The sequence below is a fragment of the Takifugu rubripes genome, chromosome 17 (assembly GCF_901000725.2).
Source record: "Takifugu rubripes chromosome 17, fTakRub1.2, whole genome shotgun sequence".
NCBI classification, from domain to species: domain Eukaryota; kingdom Metazoa; phylum Chordata; class Actinopteri; order Tetraodontiformes; family Tetraodontidae; genus Takifugu; species Takifugu rubripes.
This window is the reverse complement of record NC_042301.1, coordinates 9764977-9780919: the sequence shown is the minus strand read 5'-3', so window position 1 is coordinate 9780919 and position 15943 is coordinate 9764977. Positions and strand designations below refer to the sequence as shown.

Here is a 15943-nt window from a genome sequence, read left to right as displayed (position 1 = left end):
GCTCTTGATTTAGCATTTAGCAGCACTGTTTGCTGAGCGTGTTTGAACAGGTTTACATCGTCATTAGAGTGGAACGAGCTTTCACAGCTTTGATTTCCTTTGAGGTGATCTGCAGCTGACGTCCTAAATAACAGTCTGGGGTTTAGCGAAGAAGGCAGGAGCACATCTGTGATAGTTCCTGAACCATCTGTAAAGTTCCCTCATCACTCATCCAGAGAGCTTCTGAAAAGATTTGGTCGCATCTTTGAGGTCTTGAGAACATCAGAGGACAGAGAAATCATCCGATTCAACCTGTAAATTATTATTCCAAAGACCAGCACGGCTCGCTGACATGTTTATTACTGACAGCAGCAGCAGCAGCTCAGAGTTAGTCTGCAAACATATTTTTCAAACTTTTATATCAATTACGTTCATTTCCATCAGGTTGTCATGAATGTGAAAACAGGTAAAATGAGGCGTGAAAACAGGCAGTCAGAGAGTTCTTATTGGAAACAGTCTGATGGCGTTCCAAAAGTTCAGACAGAGAATAATAATGTGAGAAAAGTGGTGGGAAAAAATGGAAATGGTTCATTTATTCAGAAGATGGTGATTTATTTATTCATCAAACAGCAACAGCAACTAGCCTGAAGTCTGGACTGGAGTCTGGACTGGGGCCTGTATGGACCCCCACGGACCCTACAGAGGTGTAAGAAGGTGCCCCCCTCTGTTAGGAGGGGGAACCAGTCTCTTTTTGGAAGTGTGAAGCTGAGCTGCTCAGCCTTCAGCCCTACTGGGTTCCAGTGCTCCTCCTCTTCAACGTGACATCAGATTGACCACCCTCCTCTTCTGTCCCACTTAGTCCACCTCTTTTGTCCTACCTGGCTGCACAGAACTAGTCATCATACCCCAAACCTCCTGCGGGTGCTCCGGGCTCTGGGCTGGTGTGAGGCCAGCTGATGCTCGGAGGAGCCGAACGTCCCGGCTCACAGCCGCCATCTTCAGAGCTCCACTTCTGTCACTTTCACTGAAAATGACGACGACGAAGAAGCGGCTGAGAGTCATCCAGTCAACCATGAACCAGAGGATATGTTTTGTCCATCTTTCTCCATATGTGAATAGTTTTATTCAGTTTTCCTTCCGCCTGGACCACTTTGTCATGTTTAACAGTTTAAAAATAGTCGTTAGCTTCTACAAACTCAGCAGGTAAAATGAGGAATATGTTTTTAAGGAACCTTCTGATCCGCCTGATATTTTCTGCTGATGGTGCACGAAAGAACTGGTTGCACGTATCCATCTGCTCCATTATCAGCGCAAACAAAGAAAGTGCTTCGGTACCATCATTCTTGCTGCCAAAAATACACACTAATGCTGCAGATTCAAAAGAAAGAGGCCTCGATCTCAGCCAATTATTATTTATGGAAAAGGTTCTGAGAAAATCTCATCAAATGATTACAGGGATTTTGGACTGATGCGCTTTTTAAGTTTTTCTTCTTAAGATGCAACATTGGGCTTGATGGATAGTTCTTTTCAAACCAAGATGGACTGAAGAAACATTAGCAGCCCAATTAAAGGTAAAGCTTGTTTTGAGGCCCATTAGTCACACAAATGTGGTGTCATAACAAAGAGATGGAGGTGGAAAAAAAGAGGAATTCTTCACAGAGCCGTCAGGGCGCCTCAGTTTTCAATGGAAACGTTGGTGTCAAGGATCTTTGATGCCACCGACTTGGATTTCTGACCCAAAAGGTCTTAAGTGGAGACCCCCAGGAACCCCCCCCCACCCAACAACATCTGAAAGGCTTCATCTCTGAGTGGCTCCTGATTGTTTACCTGTCAGAAACATACCTGTCCCACTTTACACCAGTGTTCCCTGTACCCTCCCAGCATCCCTAGGTCTGGCAACACGGTGCATCATACGAGCGCCGCGAGTTTACAGTCAACAAGCGTTACATCCCTCACGCTTTCCAATTCACACAAGGTCGTCTCAGACGCATCTGTATTCACCGCCAGTAGTCAGCAAACAAGCAGCCCCGGCCTGCAGGCTGCGTGTGGCCTCGGCCTCCAACACCTCCACCCCCTCTGATTGTGCGCATGTTATTAGGAGATTCTGGTTTTGACCCGCTGCTGATTACTGCAGCTGGTGTCGGTTCCAGACCCGTCTGTAATCTCCTCGGCTGGTGGAGCCTCGGTTGTTGGCAAGGTCAAAATTATGCATGCAACAAAAGCACAGGTGTGAGGTCTTCAGCCATGGGCTTGCAGGGAGAAATATGAGTAAACACAGATGGATGGAGGGATGGAGGGAGGGAGGTGAAAGAGCAGGAAAAACACACAGAGGAGGTTAGCTAGGAGAAGCTGGAGGGTCTGACTGTAGATGTAACCAAACCAGCACCACTAGAATCTCAACACCAAGTTGGCATCAAGAAAGTGTTTATGGGATTAAAAAGGGAAAGCCTGCTAGCTTCTGTACAGGTTAACCGCTGGAGCTTCGGCCGTCATCTTACCTTTCAGCCATTTTTGATCAGCCCAACTTAAAGGAAACTGCAATTTTTATTTCACTGACAGTGAATCTATTTTGTGTCTCCCAGTCTAAAGTGCTTAGTTCTTGCCTATAAAAAAGATAAAAACATCCAGTAGTAAAACAGCAAATGTCCATCTGGAAGACAGAGATGAATCCTGTCTGCTGGACGAAGAATTCTGTGTGGGCGAAGACTTCAGGGACACCAGCTGGTGAGAGGGAACAGCAGACAGTGGACGCTCTTAAACCTGCAGAAGTTGGAGACAGAACGCCAGAAGAAACACCTCAGTGGTGAGGCTTTAATCCGCCATCAAAAACGGCGTCCGCTAACATAACAGGCAAAAATATCTGAGCTTTGTTTCACTTTGATCTAATCGGAGTCTCATGGAAAACTAGCTGAAAGAATAGGTGGGTTTCTGTCAAGACTTTTGTCAGACTGGGATAGTTGTCAAGGTCCTGAAACAAACCTGGGCCCATGGGAGGGAGCCTGCACGTGAAGAATAAATGAGTGTAGCACTGTGAGGAGGTGATTTACTGAGGTTCTTCTTTGTTACTTTTCCAGCAACAACATAGGAAGCTACAGAATATGACGAACAGACCTGGAGGGGTCGTCCTCTTTAGTGAAGCTCCCTTTGACCTCAATGGTGTTCATCTTGTTCTCAAACATCCCATAACTCAAAGTGACCTGCAGCAAAGAAAGCACCATTAAGAGGCTAAGAGAGCAGCAGGAGAGTAGGAAGCACCGAGGACGAAGAGCTGGGACCACCTGCTGTGGAAGGCTCCTGTGGCCGATGAGCAGCAGGTTCTCCAGGTGGGAGTGGAACAGAGGGGAGTGGACCATGGAGACACCCAGACGCTCCTCCACGATGAACCCCACCGTGCAGTCGTCAGGGAGACGGATCTTTGCCGACGTCAGCTCAAACCGGGAGCCGCTGGCAGGGAAACGATCGTTTTTCGGTCACCGTTGTCGCGGATTTGAGCAAAGGTCGTTATACACGCGAAAACATGTCAAAACGTGTCATAAAGGCCAGTCGAGGTGAAAACATCACTTATAACGGATTCATTGATTAAAGGTTCCCATTCTATAGGACTGAAACTGATGAACATGTCCCTAAACAGAGAACGATGGGCCGCCTGCGTGTTTTGGATCAATACCGGCGTCTTCTTCGGTGCTGACCTTTTCCAGAGAAGGGACTAAACTTTTCTGATGGACTCGTCCACCAGTCTCCCTTCTAGTAGAAACAATTAATTATATAGCACCAGATCGGTGCTGTGTTTGTCCAGCATTGTTTGGGGCCCTTCCAGGAGTATTTAAAGCCTTTGTTGCATTAATGAGCCGTCCTGGTGTCTTGGCTAACCCAGCTAATGCTAAATAACCCAGGGACGCTCTGGGGAACACAGACGCATTCGATGGTTCAGACTCGTTTGCATGTTTGACTGTAAAGATGAAGGAGCTGGCTGGTAAATACCTGGCCCATGGCGCCATTTTCTCCGCCAGCCGCCTACTGAGGCAGAATCCCGCTCCACCTGTGGCGAACCAGAAGTGCACTTCCCTCTGGAAAAACACACACACACATACACACATACTTTAGGCACTAACCCCGCACCGGTCCCAACATGGGGCCCAACCTCAACCCAGCAGGTCTGCTGTGCAAGCATCAATATTCCTCCATCTTCTCCCCCACCCATTTATCCACTATGTTAATATTTTGATCATTTCCTCTCTTTTCCTCACTCTTCAGATTTATTTCTCGTTTCTCTTTAAAACGGAGTCGCTTCATTTCCTGTCTCTTCACTCCAGAGTCCAATTTTTTAGCAAATTCCTTTGTTGTCGTCTCATTTCCTCCCCTCTTCTAGCAGGAAATGGAGAAAATGAGGGAAGATGAGAAAGAGAGTCGTCCCTGTCCCTCCTCCCATCTGTCCTCAGTGGAGCACTGAACTGATGATGTAAATGAGGGCGATCAGAAGACGGGATGTGAAACAGGCGAGAAAGAGAAGTGGCGCGCTGATCCTTAACTTTGACATCAGCGTGTTTCCGGAATTATGGAATCAGCTCTAACTCATTTCGCGTTTCTTAGACGTGGGATCTTTCTAATTTACCTTGACTGCCCGTCCCCTGCAGCTGGAGCTTACCTGCTCCGTCCCCGTGTTTTGACCCAACATAAATTATCAAAGTCCAGTTTTCAAAACGTCTTAATTCAATTTAATTAACGTCTAAAATTATCCCTAAACCAGTTGGCTGCAAACATTAGTTTGGGCATCAGGATGTTGAGATAATAGGAGGTTTCATTACCCCCAAAAAATGAGAATAAAATTTGAATCCCTTTAATAATAAATGATGGATTTTGGACTTTCATGACCCCTTCTCACTCTCTCCTGTCTGAGGGTGTCTTTGATATTCCGATTTTAACTCAGCAGAGCCTAATGTTGCACCCAGCCTCAGACTCAGTGTTAGAGGGATTAAGCTGTATGAGTGCTCTGCTTTGGTACCGTTTTGTTGCCGTCCATCAGCTCGTGGGCAGTGATGGGCTTGTCCAGGCTTGGTTTGCCCACGTAGACGTCGCCGTCCTGGGGGAAACGTGACAGCAGCGACAGCAGCGCCTCAGGGTTCAAGTAGTTGTCGTCGTCCACGTGACAAAACCACCTGCAGGAGGTGAAATAACGTGATAATGATGCTAAAACCCAACCAGAGCTTTAAAAGCCACCAGCTGCTGCTGTTCTGGCTGCCAAACGAATAAAATGAGTTTCCTTTCAAACTCAGACAGGCTCCGGTTCTGTCTTCAGCCCGAATTCAGCAGCTGCCTCCATCTCTGCCAGCTATAGCAGGACACTTTTATAAACTGTCTCTGATCCCACAGCTAACAGTTTAATGTGAATATGAGAGGAAGAAATCTTGAGCAGGACCAGGGTCCGACGTGGGGGAGAAGTTTAGAGTAAAAAGAAGATATTTAAGTGTACCTGAAGCCCAGAGGACCCAGAAAAATATTTTAAAACAGGTAGGAAGTTAGCAGAGATCCAGCTGCCAGCTTTCTGAAGGCAGGAATAGCACCAACAACCTCAGCCTCTGCTGGCTGTTCCCTCACCTCTTGTCTGAGGCCATGAAGCTGTCATACTCTGCAGACATCTTACAGGACAGAGCCTGTTGGCTGTGGTCGGAGTGGCAGCTGGTGACAAGCAGGTTCACACCTGCACAGATGCAGGAACATGTCACCTTTATACCCATGATGGAAGATCATTTTTGATATTTTCAGATGAGTTCAGAGAGGTGCTCTCCAAATTAAGGAGACAGTCACTCTCCTTCTAACATTAAGGTTTCTTGCAGAGATCAGGTTCGTGCTGCTGCTTACCTTCTGCACGCAGGTTCTCATCCTCCGTGTCTGTGAAAATGAACGTCTGAATTGGAAAAGAAAGAAAAGAAAATGCATTAAAATGATTAATTCGTCTGGCTGGATTATTTCCTGTCCTTAACCTCATATCAGAGAATAGATAGATGGATGGATGGATGTGTGGTTAAAGAAATGAATTGATAAATAGACGGAGCTATGCTGACCTCTAGCGGTAAATCTGTGGTAAAACATGCAACGTCCGAACATCCTTAAATTCTTTGAAGCTACTTTAAACAAGTGTTGTCATTAAAATGGATTTGCTTATTACAAAAGGTGGTCTTATTTAAGTTTTTAAAGTTGGGGTTTAATAATTAAAAACATGAATTTCATAATGTCTTCTTCATCCAAGAGGAACCTGATGTGGTTAGTTCTTCCTGTGTTACTTCATATGTTTCAGACATTTTCCAGAGGGTCGTGAATCCTTTCAAGCACTTCTGCAATCCTGATTCAGTCAGGTGTAACCCCGGCCCCTTTATCTGTGCATCCAGCAGATGGAGTTAGCTATAAAACACCGTATTGACTTGAAAATCCTGGGACAGAACTCCACCTGCGGCTGGCATCCCTGAACAATTTCATTTCAGCACGATAAAAATCTGATGAGCGCTGAGAGCCGGAGAGGTTTGCATCGGGGAATTTGAACAGGCAACAGTGGCATCACGCTCCATCTCCACACACCCTGGGGCTGTGATCACGGCCTGCGCCAGACAGGCAGTAAATAACCTCCGAGTGGGACAAATCACCCGTTAGATGAGATAAACACAAAGCATAAATCATGTTTTATTCAAGAGCTGCAAACGCAGCCTCGCCAGAAACCAAAAGCCTGAAATGTGTTTGGAAGCCTTCACGTTGGGTCTGCACCTCTGTGACTGATGCTGAGAAGAATTAGACGTGGATTCTGCAGAGGACTCCTCTGAGAGAAGCCTGGCATTTTCAAGCGTGTGCAACTCAACACAGACAACCGGCCTATTGAGAGGTGAAGAACCTGACCAGACAGAGCCGACACAGATTCTTCAGGTTCCTGCATCTTCCTCCAGCTGGCGACCATCTCCAGAAACAGGAGATGTGGTTGTTTCTGCCCAGTTGAGTTCAGACATGGTGGCGTCCCTCAGAGTGGATCTACACGCATGTTTTTTACATATATGGGTCTCTGCAGGGAACTGACGCAAAAAACGGCCAGGTCCAACTTTGGTTGCAAACTCTGAATTTGAAAAAAAAAAAAAAAAAATTAAAAATCAAAAATACACAGCGTGTTGAAAAATGTGGGTGGAGTGTTGCCGTTCCGACAGCAGAGGGAGACAGATCAAGACTAGCGTGTACAAACAGGTTGCCTCGTCGCTGTGTTGCTGCAACGTGTTGCTGCGTTTTCAGGAAGGTGCAGTTCCCAACGAGCAGGTAAATGACCCAGGTGCATTCTGGGAACTCTCAGGTCTGACCTTTGACCCCTGTTTTTTGTGATTTTCACGTTAAGCAACAGTGTTTGTGTATGTGATGAATTTCTGTTCTGCATTCTGCCTCTCCACTTCCTGTTCTGTGACCAGCTTCCTTTTCAGTATTGTTAACCAGGTCGCTACTTCCCCTCAATTCAGACAGCCTCTGCCTGCACAGCTTCCTGTGTGTGTGTGTGTGTGTGTGTGTGTGTGTGTGTGTGTGTGTGTGTGTGTGTTTCAGTTACTGTTCATTTTCCACATTTTGTAACTGCTGAAAAATGTTTTGAAGTGGTAGAAAATAGAAATGTGTGAAACTCTGATCCAGGAACAGACAAAGCAAAGACAGAAGAGCATCTTCCTCGTTCACTCTGAAATTCTGAAGATTTGAGGTGGTTCTTCCAGTGTGTGTGTGTGAGTGTTTGTGCGTGTGTAAGGGAGAGAGATCACAAATGTTACTTGAACCTGTCGATCAGCATCATAATGTCATTTTAGAGGTTTTCAATTTATACTTGGACCCAAACGAAATCTAAATCATCATCACTGGATTTAAAGTCGGTTCTTCTCTTGAATCATGAATACGGACATATAAATATAAGCTCATCCCCTTATGATGGACTGTTCGGAGAAGCAACAGTAATTCAAAACGAATCTGAAACTGCTGAAAAGCCCCCAGAAATGCCGAATTAAAATTTTCTTTCCACGTGCTCAGAGATGACTGACACCCGCAGTTCAGTTGGTCACACGCACACGCACAGAGCTGTAGTTTTCTGTCCCGGCCACCTGTCTCACCTGCGCTTTGGTCTTGGAGATCCAGGTCTGCAGCAGCAGCGCCAGGCGTGTCCTGTGGAACCTGCCGGTGGTCTTCACAGCGATGAAGACCTGCTCCAGCTTCAGCCGTGGGCCAGGAACGGAGGCCGGGTTGGTGTCAGCCGCTGTCTGTGCGTGTCTGGAGGAGCGCGGCTGAACGGCTGCGCTGCGGCGCGCATGAGGAGCGTTGGTGCCGGCGCGTAACTGAAAGTCCACGTAGAGGATGATGAAGATGGCCAAGACCACAACAGGTAACCTCCGACACAGCCATTTCTTATGCATGGCAGAAAAAGTTATTCAGATTCCAGATAATGTTAAAATCTCACAAATCCTCATGTCGGTCCCCCTCGAGGTCTTCAGGGTTCAACATCCTTCAAATAACCAAAGAAAACTCAGCCCGAACGGAAACGCTGTCCGGTTTTCATCCGGTTTTCTTGGTTTATCTGAGGTGTTGCTACATTAAGACATTAAGTCACAGTCTCCGGTTAGCCGCAAGTATCAAACTACAGACGCCAGATAAGAAACTTTCGGTCAGAGACTTCAAAATAAAAAACCGGAACTGATGAGAATTTCGCGAACTTCATGATGACAAAAGTATAAGAAATTGTTTATGATAAAAGTTATTTTCTGGTAGGGGACGTCTTTAAATCTGTATTTATAAAGTCTGTTTATAGTTTAAATACTGTAAATTGTGACATAAACAGCTGCCAAAAATGTATGTGAAAAACCCGTTGAGTTTGGAAACATCTAAGCAGAAACCACAGTGGAACTCTCCGCCTCTTCCTTCCTGATTGGAGGTTTCTGGTGTTCAGTCGAGTCAAAATCACAATCAGAAATTAATATATCCATAAAAGTGGAACAAAAGGTTGACTTTTGGAATTCTAAACTCAGCCCAGTGTGTCAGAGTTGGAGACTGAGATGGGAAATCACCACAGGTTTTAACTCTGACCCTTTTTCTAGAGGAGTGATGAGTTCCTCCGTTCTGATTAGTTCTGTTCAGATAAAAACAGAATCAACATGATTTTATCCCGTACATGAAATGGAGAAACATGTCCTAAATGAAAGCAGCCTTTATGAGTCATGGACACAAACATGTGTTTATGCAGGCTGCTGAGGAGGAACTGGAAGTTCTTCTAAACTGGTGCAGTTCTGCCACCTCTCTAGAGATCTGATTGATTCACCTCGGACCCTCGTTGCCACCTTTGTATGTTTGTCCTTTCTCAGCGTTCTCGCCTTACATCCATCCCTCCCTATGTCGCTCCTCCTCACCCACTGACCAGCTGCTTTCCTCCTCTCCGCCAGGACTTGGACCAGGTCAGACCCACCACTCTTTCGTATCCATGGCAGTCCCGCAGGTAAACCAGAGAATCAGGCGGCACACCCAAGCTGGCAGAGGCCCGGCAGAGGCCCAGCATCGCCTTACGGGCTTACTGAAAAGAATCTTTTCTTGCAGGACAAGTCCGCCAGCACCTCACTGTGAACAAAGAGCCAGGGGAGTCCAGGGATGGGCCCCTTTCTCAAGGCTTTGTGTTCTGCTGGGATTTGGACCCCGGTCAACAACTGTGATTGGAGGATGAGGAGAGGTCATAAGGTTGTTGTGTGTGTTCCAACATAATTCCAACATAATTTTTAACGTGTTTTTGAAGCAGGTTCTGGGTGTTTGAGTCATCTCTATGAGAATGACCTTCTCTGCTCTTTTGGCAGCTACTGGAGAGCATCAGCCTGTCTTGTGTGTGAAACAACATCCTGACTCATCCTCAGATCTGCAACCTTCCTGCTGCAACATACTTTGATGCTTTTGCTCCTCCTGTTCCTGCCTTTTAAAGGTATATTAAGACACAATCTACACAGAATATTTGCAAAGCAATATGACAGTTTTGAACAATCTGACAACGATGCTGCTATTTGTTCATTGTCCATTTTTATTTGAGCCTAACAATTCATGAGTTTGTAAAGACATTACATAAAATTTAAAAACAAAAATGAAATTCAGAACCGTGAAATGTCTGCGCATAATGTTTCCAAGTAACTTCCTGCGCTATATTCTCCGTTTAAATGACATTGATCCGGGTTTATTCCGCTCAGTCGTTCCAGTTTGGATGGTTTTAGCATTGTTTGCGGTGGCCAACAGGGGGCACTATAGATACATACAGAACATTTCTCCGTGGAAGCTTACGTAAGATTGAATATTTATCAAGCGTTTTTAAGTCTTTTTACGGTGTGTGTGTGTGTGTGTGTCTGTGTGTGTGTGTGTGTGTGTGTGTGTGTGTGTGTGTGTGTGTGTGTGTGTGTGACTGACAAACGTTTCCCTGCAAGCAGAGGATTTGACAAGTTAAACGAAAATACAGAGTATTTTATTATCCAACTTGAATTAAAAATATGAACATTACGTCATAGCCTGTTAATGGGGATCTTTCAGCAAAATTTCCTTAGAAATTACATTTCTAAGGAAAAGATCCCACTGTCACTCAGAACATCACATGCAGGTATTAGTAGTAATTCAGCTTGAGTTTCTCATATAAAACAAGTGAGGAATTAGTTTTTGGACTGTGTTTTGGCAAATAATAACCCCAAACTCTCTTTTCACGCCCTCAACTGTTTCTTTAATTGCTAATGTTGCCCCTAAGGCCCCAACAAAGTTCAACAACTCATTATTTTCATCTCAGATGACGTCACTGACGGGGACTTCCGGGTTCCTGACCGCGCCCCTTCACAGGAGGAAACCGGAGCCGCCGTCCCGGTCATCCCCGGGACCATTGAAGCAAGAACCAGAGCCACAGAGGCCAGTGTGACGGAGCCATGGCCCACGCCAGTATCTCGGTGACGGAGAGCCAGTTCAAGTGTCCCGTGTGCCTGGACATCCTGAAGGAGCCGGTGTCCACCCCCTGCGGACACACCTACTGCATGTCCTGCATCAACAACTACTGGGACCAGGCCGAGTCCGGTCAGTTCAGCTGCCCCCAGTGCCGGGAGACATTCAGCCCCCGGCCGGTGCTGCGGAGGAACACAGTGCTCGCCGAAGTCGTCGATAAAATCAAGCTGAGCGAAATGTTCGCGGCCCCGGAACTCTACAGTGGTGGTGACGGGGACGTCCCTTGCGACTTCTGCCCGGCGGAGAACAAGCTGAGGGCGGTCAAGTCGTGTCTGGTGTGCCTGGCGTCCTTCTGCGAGCACCACGTTGTGCCGCACCGGGAGGTGGGCACGCTGCGGCGGCACAAGCTGGTGGCCGCGGTGGCGTGTCTCCCGGAGCGGCTGTGCGCTCAGCACCGGCTGGGTCTGGAGCCTGCGGGGGGCGGCTTGGAGTGGAGCGGCGGCTGCCTGCTGTGCGAGGCTGACCAAGAGGAGCTGCATAACGTGGACGCCCACAGAGCCAGGAGACAGGTAATATAGTCATTATTTTACCGCGATTATATTTATCAATGACCCAATTTCACGTAATTTAGAGGTTCCATAGCCGCAGGTGGATTATAAATTACATTTCCATTCAATCAAAAATGTATAAATGCAAGCAAATAGGATAATGGACATAAGACTGATAGGCTTTTTTTTTTTAATAAAAAAAAAGGTTCTTGACCACAAGGACTGTGGAAATATATAAATGTTATAAACATGTTAGCAGCTGCAGCTACAGGAGACTCAGAAGAACATCCAGGAGAGGATGAGGAGAGGAGAGAGAGAGCTGGAGGAGCTCCAGAAGAGCCTGCAGTTACTCAAGGTCTCACACACATACACACGTGCAGGAATGCTAAGGGATTTTTGGAAAATAGCATTTGGATATTCTTCATATTTAACGCCTCTTGCATGGGCTCCAGGCGTCGGCCTTGGCTGTTCTGGAGGAGAGTGAAGCTGTGTTTGCAGACATTTCAGAGCATCTGGAGAAGACAAAAGCAGAGGTGAGCAGCAGGATGATGGGCTGGCAGCTCCATCCATTCGTGGTCTCAGTGTGTCCCAGTAGTTCCTGTTACAGGACATGAGCAGATTTAAATGACCCATCAAGACACCCGTGGTGCAGGGTCACAGTCTTTGCCTTTGTTCTTCAGGTTCGAACGAAGCTAAAGGCAAAGGAGCGAGTGGCGGTTGGGCGAACTGAGCGCGACATAGAGACACTGGAGAAAGACCTGGAGGAGCTGAGGAGGAGGGATCAGGAGATTAGTCGGCTCCTCCAAAGTGGGGACAGTGCCCACTTTTTACAGGTGAGGTGGAGAAATTTGAGTGGAACTGGGAAACGTGTTGTACAGTAAACTAAAAGCCATAACAAGATAGATTAAGAGGCGCATCGAAGGAGCAGCTCAGAGGGAAGAATGAGTCCGTGGTGGAAAACACAGTGCCTGTTTTAGAAGTTATTTTTAATTTCAGGGGGGTATTAAGCTGTACTTTCCACTTACTTTATATTTTTCTTGACCCAGGCTGCTCCTCCGCTCTTTGTTACCACCAACGGTTGGCACAACAGAGCTGTCTGCCTGCCCTCGGAGGCCTTCGGCAGCGCCAGGAGAGCGCTGAGCCACCTCTGCAGCCGTTTGGAGGAGGTCTGCAGGGAGGAGGAGGATAAAATCAGCAGGGCAGGTATGATATGGGTCACATTCAGGCAGGAACCCACTTTAGAGTGGGTTAAGGTCTTTTTTTAAGATTTCTATACATTTTGACTATTTTTAGTGCTGTTTTTATATTGTGTAATGAGATTTTTCCCTATTTTATCCCACTGTGTCATTATTTCTAACTAAGTCCCTCTTACATTTCTGTAAATGAGCTTCCACGAAGTTTTACTGACTGTGTTTTTGTTCCAGTCAATGAAAACTACGTCTCTGCCGGCGAATGTGTGAAAGGTAAGCAAACGGAACATGATACACACACGCGTGCGGCTCTGTGTGTGTGTCAGGTCTGAGCTGAGCCGTGTCAACATGACATTTAATGCTACAATAGCGTCAAACTGAATTATTGATGATGAGACAGACGCTCGTATCCAGCTCAACGGCAGTGAAATTCAGTTAAACTGTCCAAGTGTGTGTGTGTGTGTCTGAGAGTGTAGGTCATTGACTATATATTTGATCACTGCTGACTGTCTTTGCCCGGTTTATTACTTGACTATGGTGGTTATTATTAATATTATTGATAATATATCAATACAAAGCAAATCTATACTGTTCTGATGAGGGGAATGAAATCTCAATGCAGAGAACTCCAAACCACACCAAACACAACCAACATCTGCAGGGCAAAGTGAGGGTAAGTTGCTAAAGGAAAATGCCAATTTTTCACTTTTTAATTTTCATCAAATTACATTTTAACGTCAAGGAAACGTGTTTTTCACCACAACGTCGCACTCTCACCTGCCTGTACGGAGCAGTCTGGCAATTTGGGAAATGCGCTTGTCCATGTTCACCATCACCATCATTCTACACTTGAATTCCGGGTGAATCAGTATGAATTACAGTTTAGAAGGTTAGATGATTAGTTCCTTACAGTTGTGGATAATCACAGATTCATCCTTCTCTAAAGCAATGAAGGCGAATTAATGTGGTGGAAAGTAGTTTCCCAATTTAGAGAGTTTTGGGTTATTATTTGCCAATAGTTTCTCAATTTAGGCTCTAAATATGTGTTAAAGCTGGAGTCTGGGATTTCTGAGTTGTCATTTAAGTGTTTTTCCCAAAATGCTGAATTACTCCTGTTTCCCATCTGGTGGAAATGTGAAGAATAAAGAAGCAAATTAAATCTATTGAAAACTAACCCTGCATGTGCAACAGGAAAATCTAAAATTAACCATGGTTAAAGTCACTTTTCTGTCTGCCTTGCCTGGGATTCCCTCTTTACTTTCCTTTTCTCTTAACATTTGAGTTCTTTCTTTTCCTTTGATGTGAAAATACTAGAAGACCGATTTAAAACCCTCCTCAATGTTTGCTTTTTCAGCCGCGCCTTCGTCCTTCCGTCTGTCCTCGTTGTCTCTGCAGCTGGCTGACCAGAGGATGAGGGCAGTCTTCCTCCACTGTGAGTAATCTCTGACCAGTCGAATCTCCTTTTTCTGATGTCCTTCTTTCCATCCTCGCACACATAAGAAAGATGAAATCGGAGCGGCCAGTCTCGTGTGCCTCATCAAAGTTGGATGATGAGGAACTCACTGTATTTTTGACGTGCATCAGGAAGCAGCTAACACAATGACAGCTAACACCTTGTTAGGTGTTAATTATTTACGCTGAGGGGGATTACAGCCCTAAGTGTCATTTATCCCATCTGGGCCAGAAGGTCAGTTGAGATTTCTGGGTCAGGAAGTGGGAAACATCTCTGCTGTTCAGGGTGCAGCCCTCCCTCCGTGTTACCTCTTCTTTTCCTTGGTTGAGTTAATTGCCGAGTTAAACTAGGTCAGGCTGCTGCCAGCTCACGCAGGTTCTGAAGCTAACGCCCCATTGTGGAAACACAAGCCAGGTCAAAGTATAGCGTTCTAAACCATACAATGACCTGCTGCCCTGTCCTGAGGTCCATATGTGGCCTAATGTGGGTCAGACTCAAAAGTGATGGGGTTTACTGTCTCCTGTGTAGCTTCTGACTGATTTTTTTCTTTCTTTCAGGTGCTTGTCGTCTCTCCTTAGACCCTGATACTGCCCACCCCACTCTGCTTCTCCTGGAGGGACATCAACGTGCCCACTGTGGCGAGGAGCCTCAGTCTTACCCACCTCACCCACAGCGCTTTGACTCAGTGGCTCAGGTTCTGTGCAGGGAAGGACAGTTTGGTGATGCCAGCTACTGGGAGGTGGAGTGGAGGGGCGGGGGCTGGGTCGACATCGGCGTCACTTACCGGGGTATTGGACGCAAAGGTGGGGGAAAGCCGTGTCTGCTGGGTCGCAATGAGAACTCTTGGCGGTTGAGGTGCACACATACTGGATATGCTGCCTGGCATGACAACCGTAAGACCACCGTGGCCGCGCCAGCATGCCCCAGGATCGGTGTGTTTCTGGAGCGTAACAAGGGGGCGCTGTCCTTCTACAGCATATCGGACACCGTGGTGCTGCTGCACACTTTTCGCTGCCTGTTCTCACACCCTCTGTATCCGGCGTTCCGGCTGGATCTTGACTCTACCCTGATTATCTGCCCTCCTGAGGGCAGTAATGGAAACCCATCCTAGCCCCACCCCCCTCACATCCAGGACTTGTATAAACAGGGCTGCAAACACAAGGGCTGAAACAATCAGCTCGATATCAGGGAAAATCTTCAGCATTAAAGACTTTTTTACTTTTTCCATTCACTACATGAGTCAATACAGTACGTCAAAGAGGGGCAGAGTCAAATACTTGACAAGATGAGGCTGGGTTGGACCCTGAAAATCTTCCTCCATGCATGTCTCGTGCTTATCTGTATGTTCAGTTCAATCTATAATTCCAAATTTGAAAAAATTGAAAACAAATGCAAAAAATATATCACAGTTAATAACCAGTAGTTGCTGTTACGACTGGCTGCTACACATTAACTTGAACTTAAATTTTTTACAAGCAATTTGCAGGGAAAAATTACTTTTGAAAATATACTAACCTGGTATTTAAACCCGCATTAAGTATGAAAGCGCATTATTTCAAAAAGTTTGGCAGCTGTATATGCTGGTCAGTAAATGTTAATCCTGTTGTTAATGTTTCTTAATGTGAATGTCTACACTGGTTCACAATAAACTGATCCAGAGGCCTGGAAGCCTGGTCCCACATATTCTTCTAATTTTGAAACTGTCGGCTATATTTCCCTTTTCTGCAGTTTAAACCATCCATCATTAAAATCAATGATGACATCCTGTAAAATAGTGTATTTCAAGTATTTATTTATGTTGTCATACACAATGACCAAATGCTTACATG

The 15943-nt window shown here is 46.0% G+C and overlaps 2 protein-coding genes across 6 annotated transcripts; one reads left to right on the top strand and one right to left on the bottom strand.

Moving 5' to 3' along the window:
- Positions 1-1377: 1377 nt before the first annotated feature.
- Positions 1378-8800, bottom strand: mfng (MFNG O-fucosylpeptide 3-beta-N-acetylglucosaminyltransferase). Its single transcript, XM_003972278.3, has 8 exons — positions 8094-8800; positions 5839-5884; positions 5575-5677; positions 4982-5135; positions 3961-4046; positions 3258-3423; positions 3091-3176; positions 1378-2739 (listed from the first exon to the last, which is right to left on the bottom strand). The coding sequence occupies exons 1-8, from the start codon at positions 8391-8393 to the stop codon at positions 2688-2690; spliced, it is 993 nt and encodes a 330-aa protein (XP_003972327.1). The 5' UTR covers positions 8394-8800; the 3' UTR covers positions 1378-2687.
- LOC101073623 (E3 ubiquitin/ISG15 ligase TRIM25-like) lies at positions 8225-15886 on the top strand. Of its 5 annotated transcripts, XM_011612745.2 has the most exons (14): positions 8229-8362; positions 9218-9315; positions 9414-9466; positions 9565-9702; positions 9816-9937; positions 10778-11492; positions 11728-11826; positions 11924-12004; positions 12152-12304; positions 12518-12674; positions 12896-12934; positions 13284-13334; positions 14016-14093; positions 14672-15886. In XM_011612745.2, exons 6-14 carry the CDS (start codon positions 10911-10913, stop codon positions 15223-15225), a joined length of 1794 nt encoding a protein of 597 aa, XP_011611047.2. In that variant the 5' UTR covers positions 8229-8362; positions 9218-9315; positions 9414-9466; positions 9565-9702; positions 9816-9937; positions 10778-10910; the 3' UTR covers positions 15226-15886. The 5 variants fall into 5 exon arrangements, with proteins under 5 accessions (XP_029706314.1, XP_011611048.2, XP_029706315.1 ...); XM_029850454.1 differs by lacking the exon at positions 9218-9315 and having other exon boundaries at positions 8225-8362; positions 11731-11826; XM_011612746.2 differs by lacking the exon at positions 9218-9315 and having other exon boundaries at positions 8225-8362.
- The last annotated feature ends 57 nt before the right edge of the window (positions 15887-15943 follow it).

Bases quoted from the DNA above. Each gene is read 5' to 3' on its own strand.
- mfng (XM_003972278.3), bottom strand. From the start codon at position 8,393: ATGCATAAGAAATGGCTGTGTCGGAGGTTACCTGTTGTGGTCTTGGCC. The intron at 5,678-5,838 runs GTAAGCAGCAGC...GCATCTGTGCAG, and splicing joins TGAGAACCTGCGTGCAGAAG to GTGTGAACCTGCTTGTCACC. The intron at 3,424-3,960 runs GTATTTACCAGC...TTTCCCTGCCAG, and splicing joins AAAATGGCGCCATGGGCCAG to CGGCTCCCGGTTTGAGCTGA.
- LOC101073623 (XM_011612746.2), top strand. From the start codon at position 10,911: ATGGCCCACGCCAGTATCTCGGTGACGGAGAGCCAGTTCAAGTGTCCC. The intron at 13,335-14,015 runs GTAAGTTGCTAA...TTGCTTTTTCAG, and splicing joins ATCTGCAGGGCAAAGTGAGG to CCGCGCCTTCGTCCTTCCGT. The intron at 14,094-14,671 runs GTGAGTAATCTC...TCTTTCTTTCAG, and splicing joins GAGGGCAGTCTTCCTCCACT to GTGCTTGTCGTCTCTCCTTA.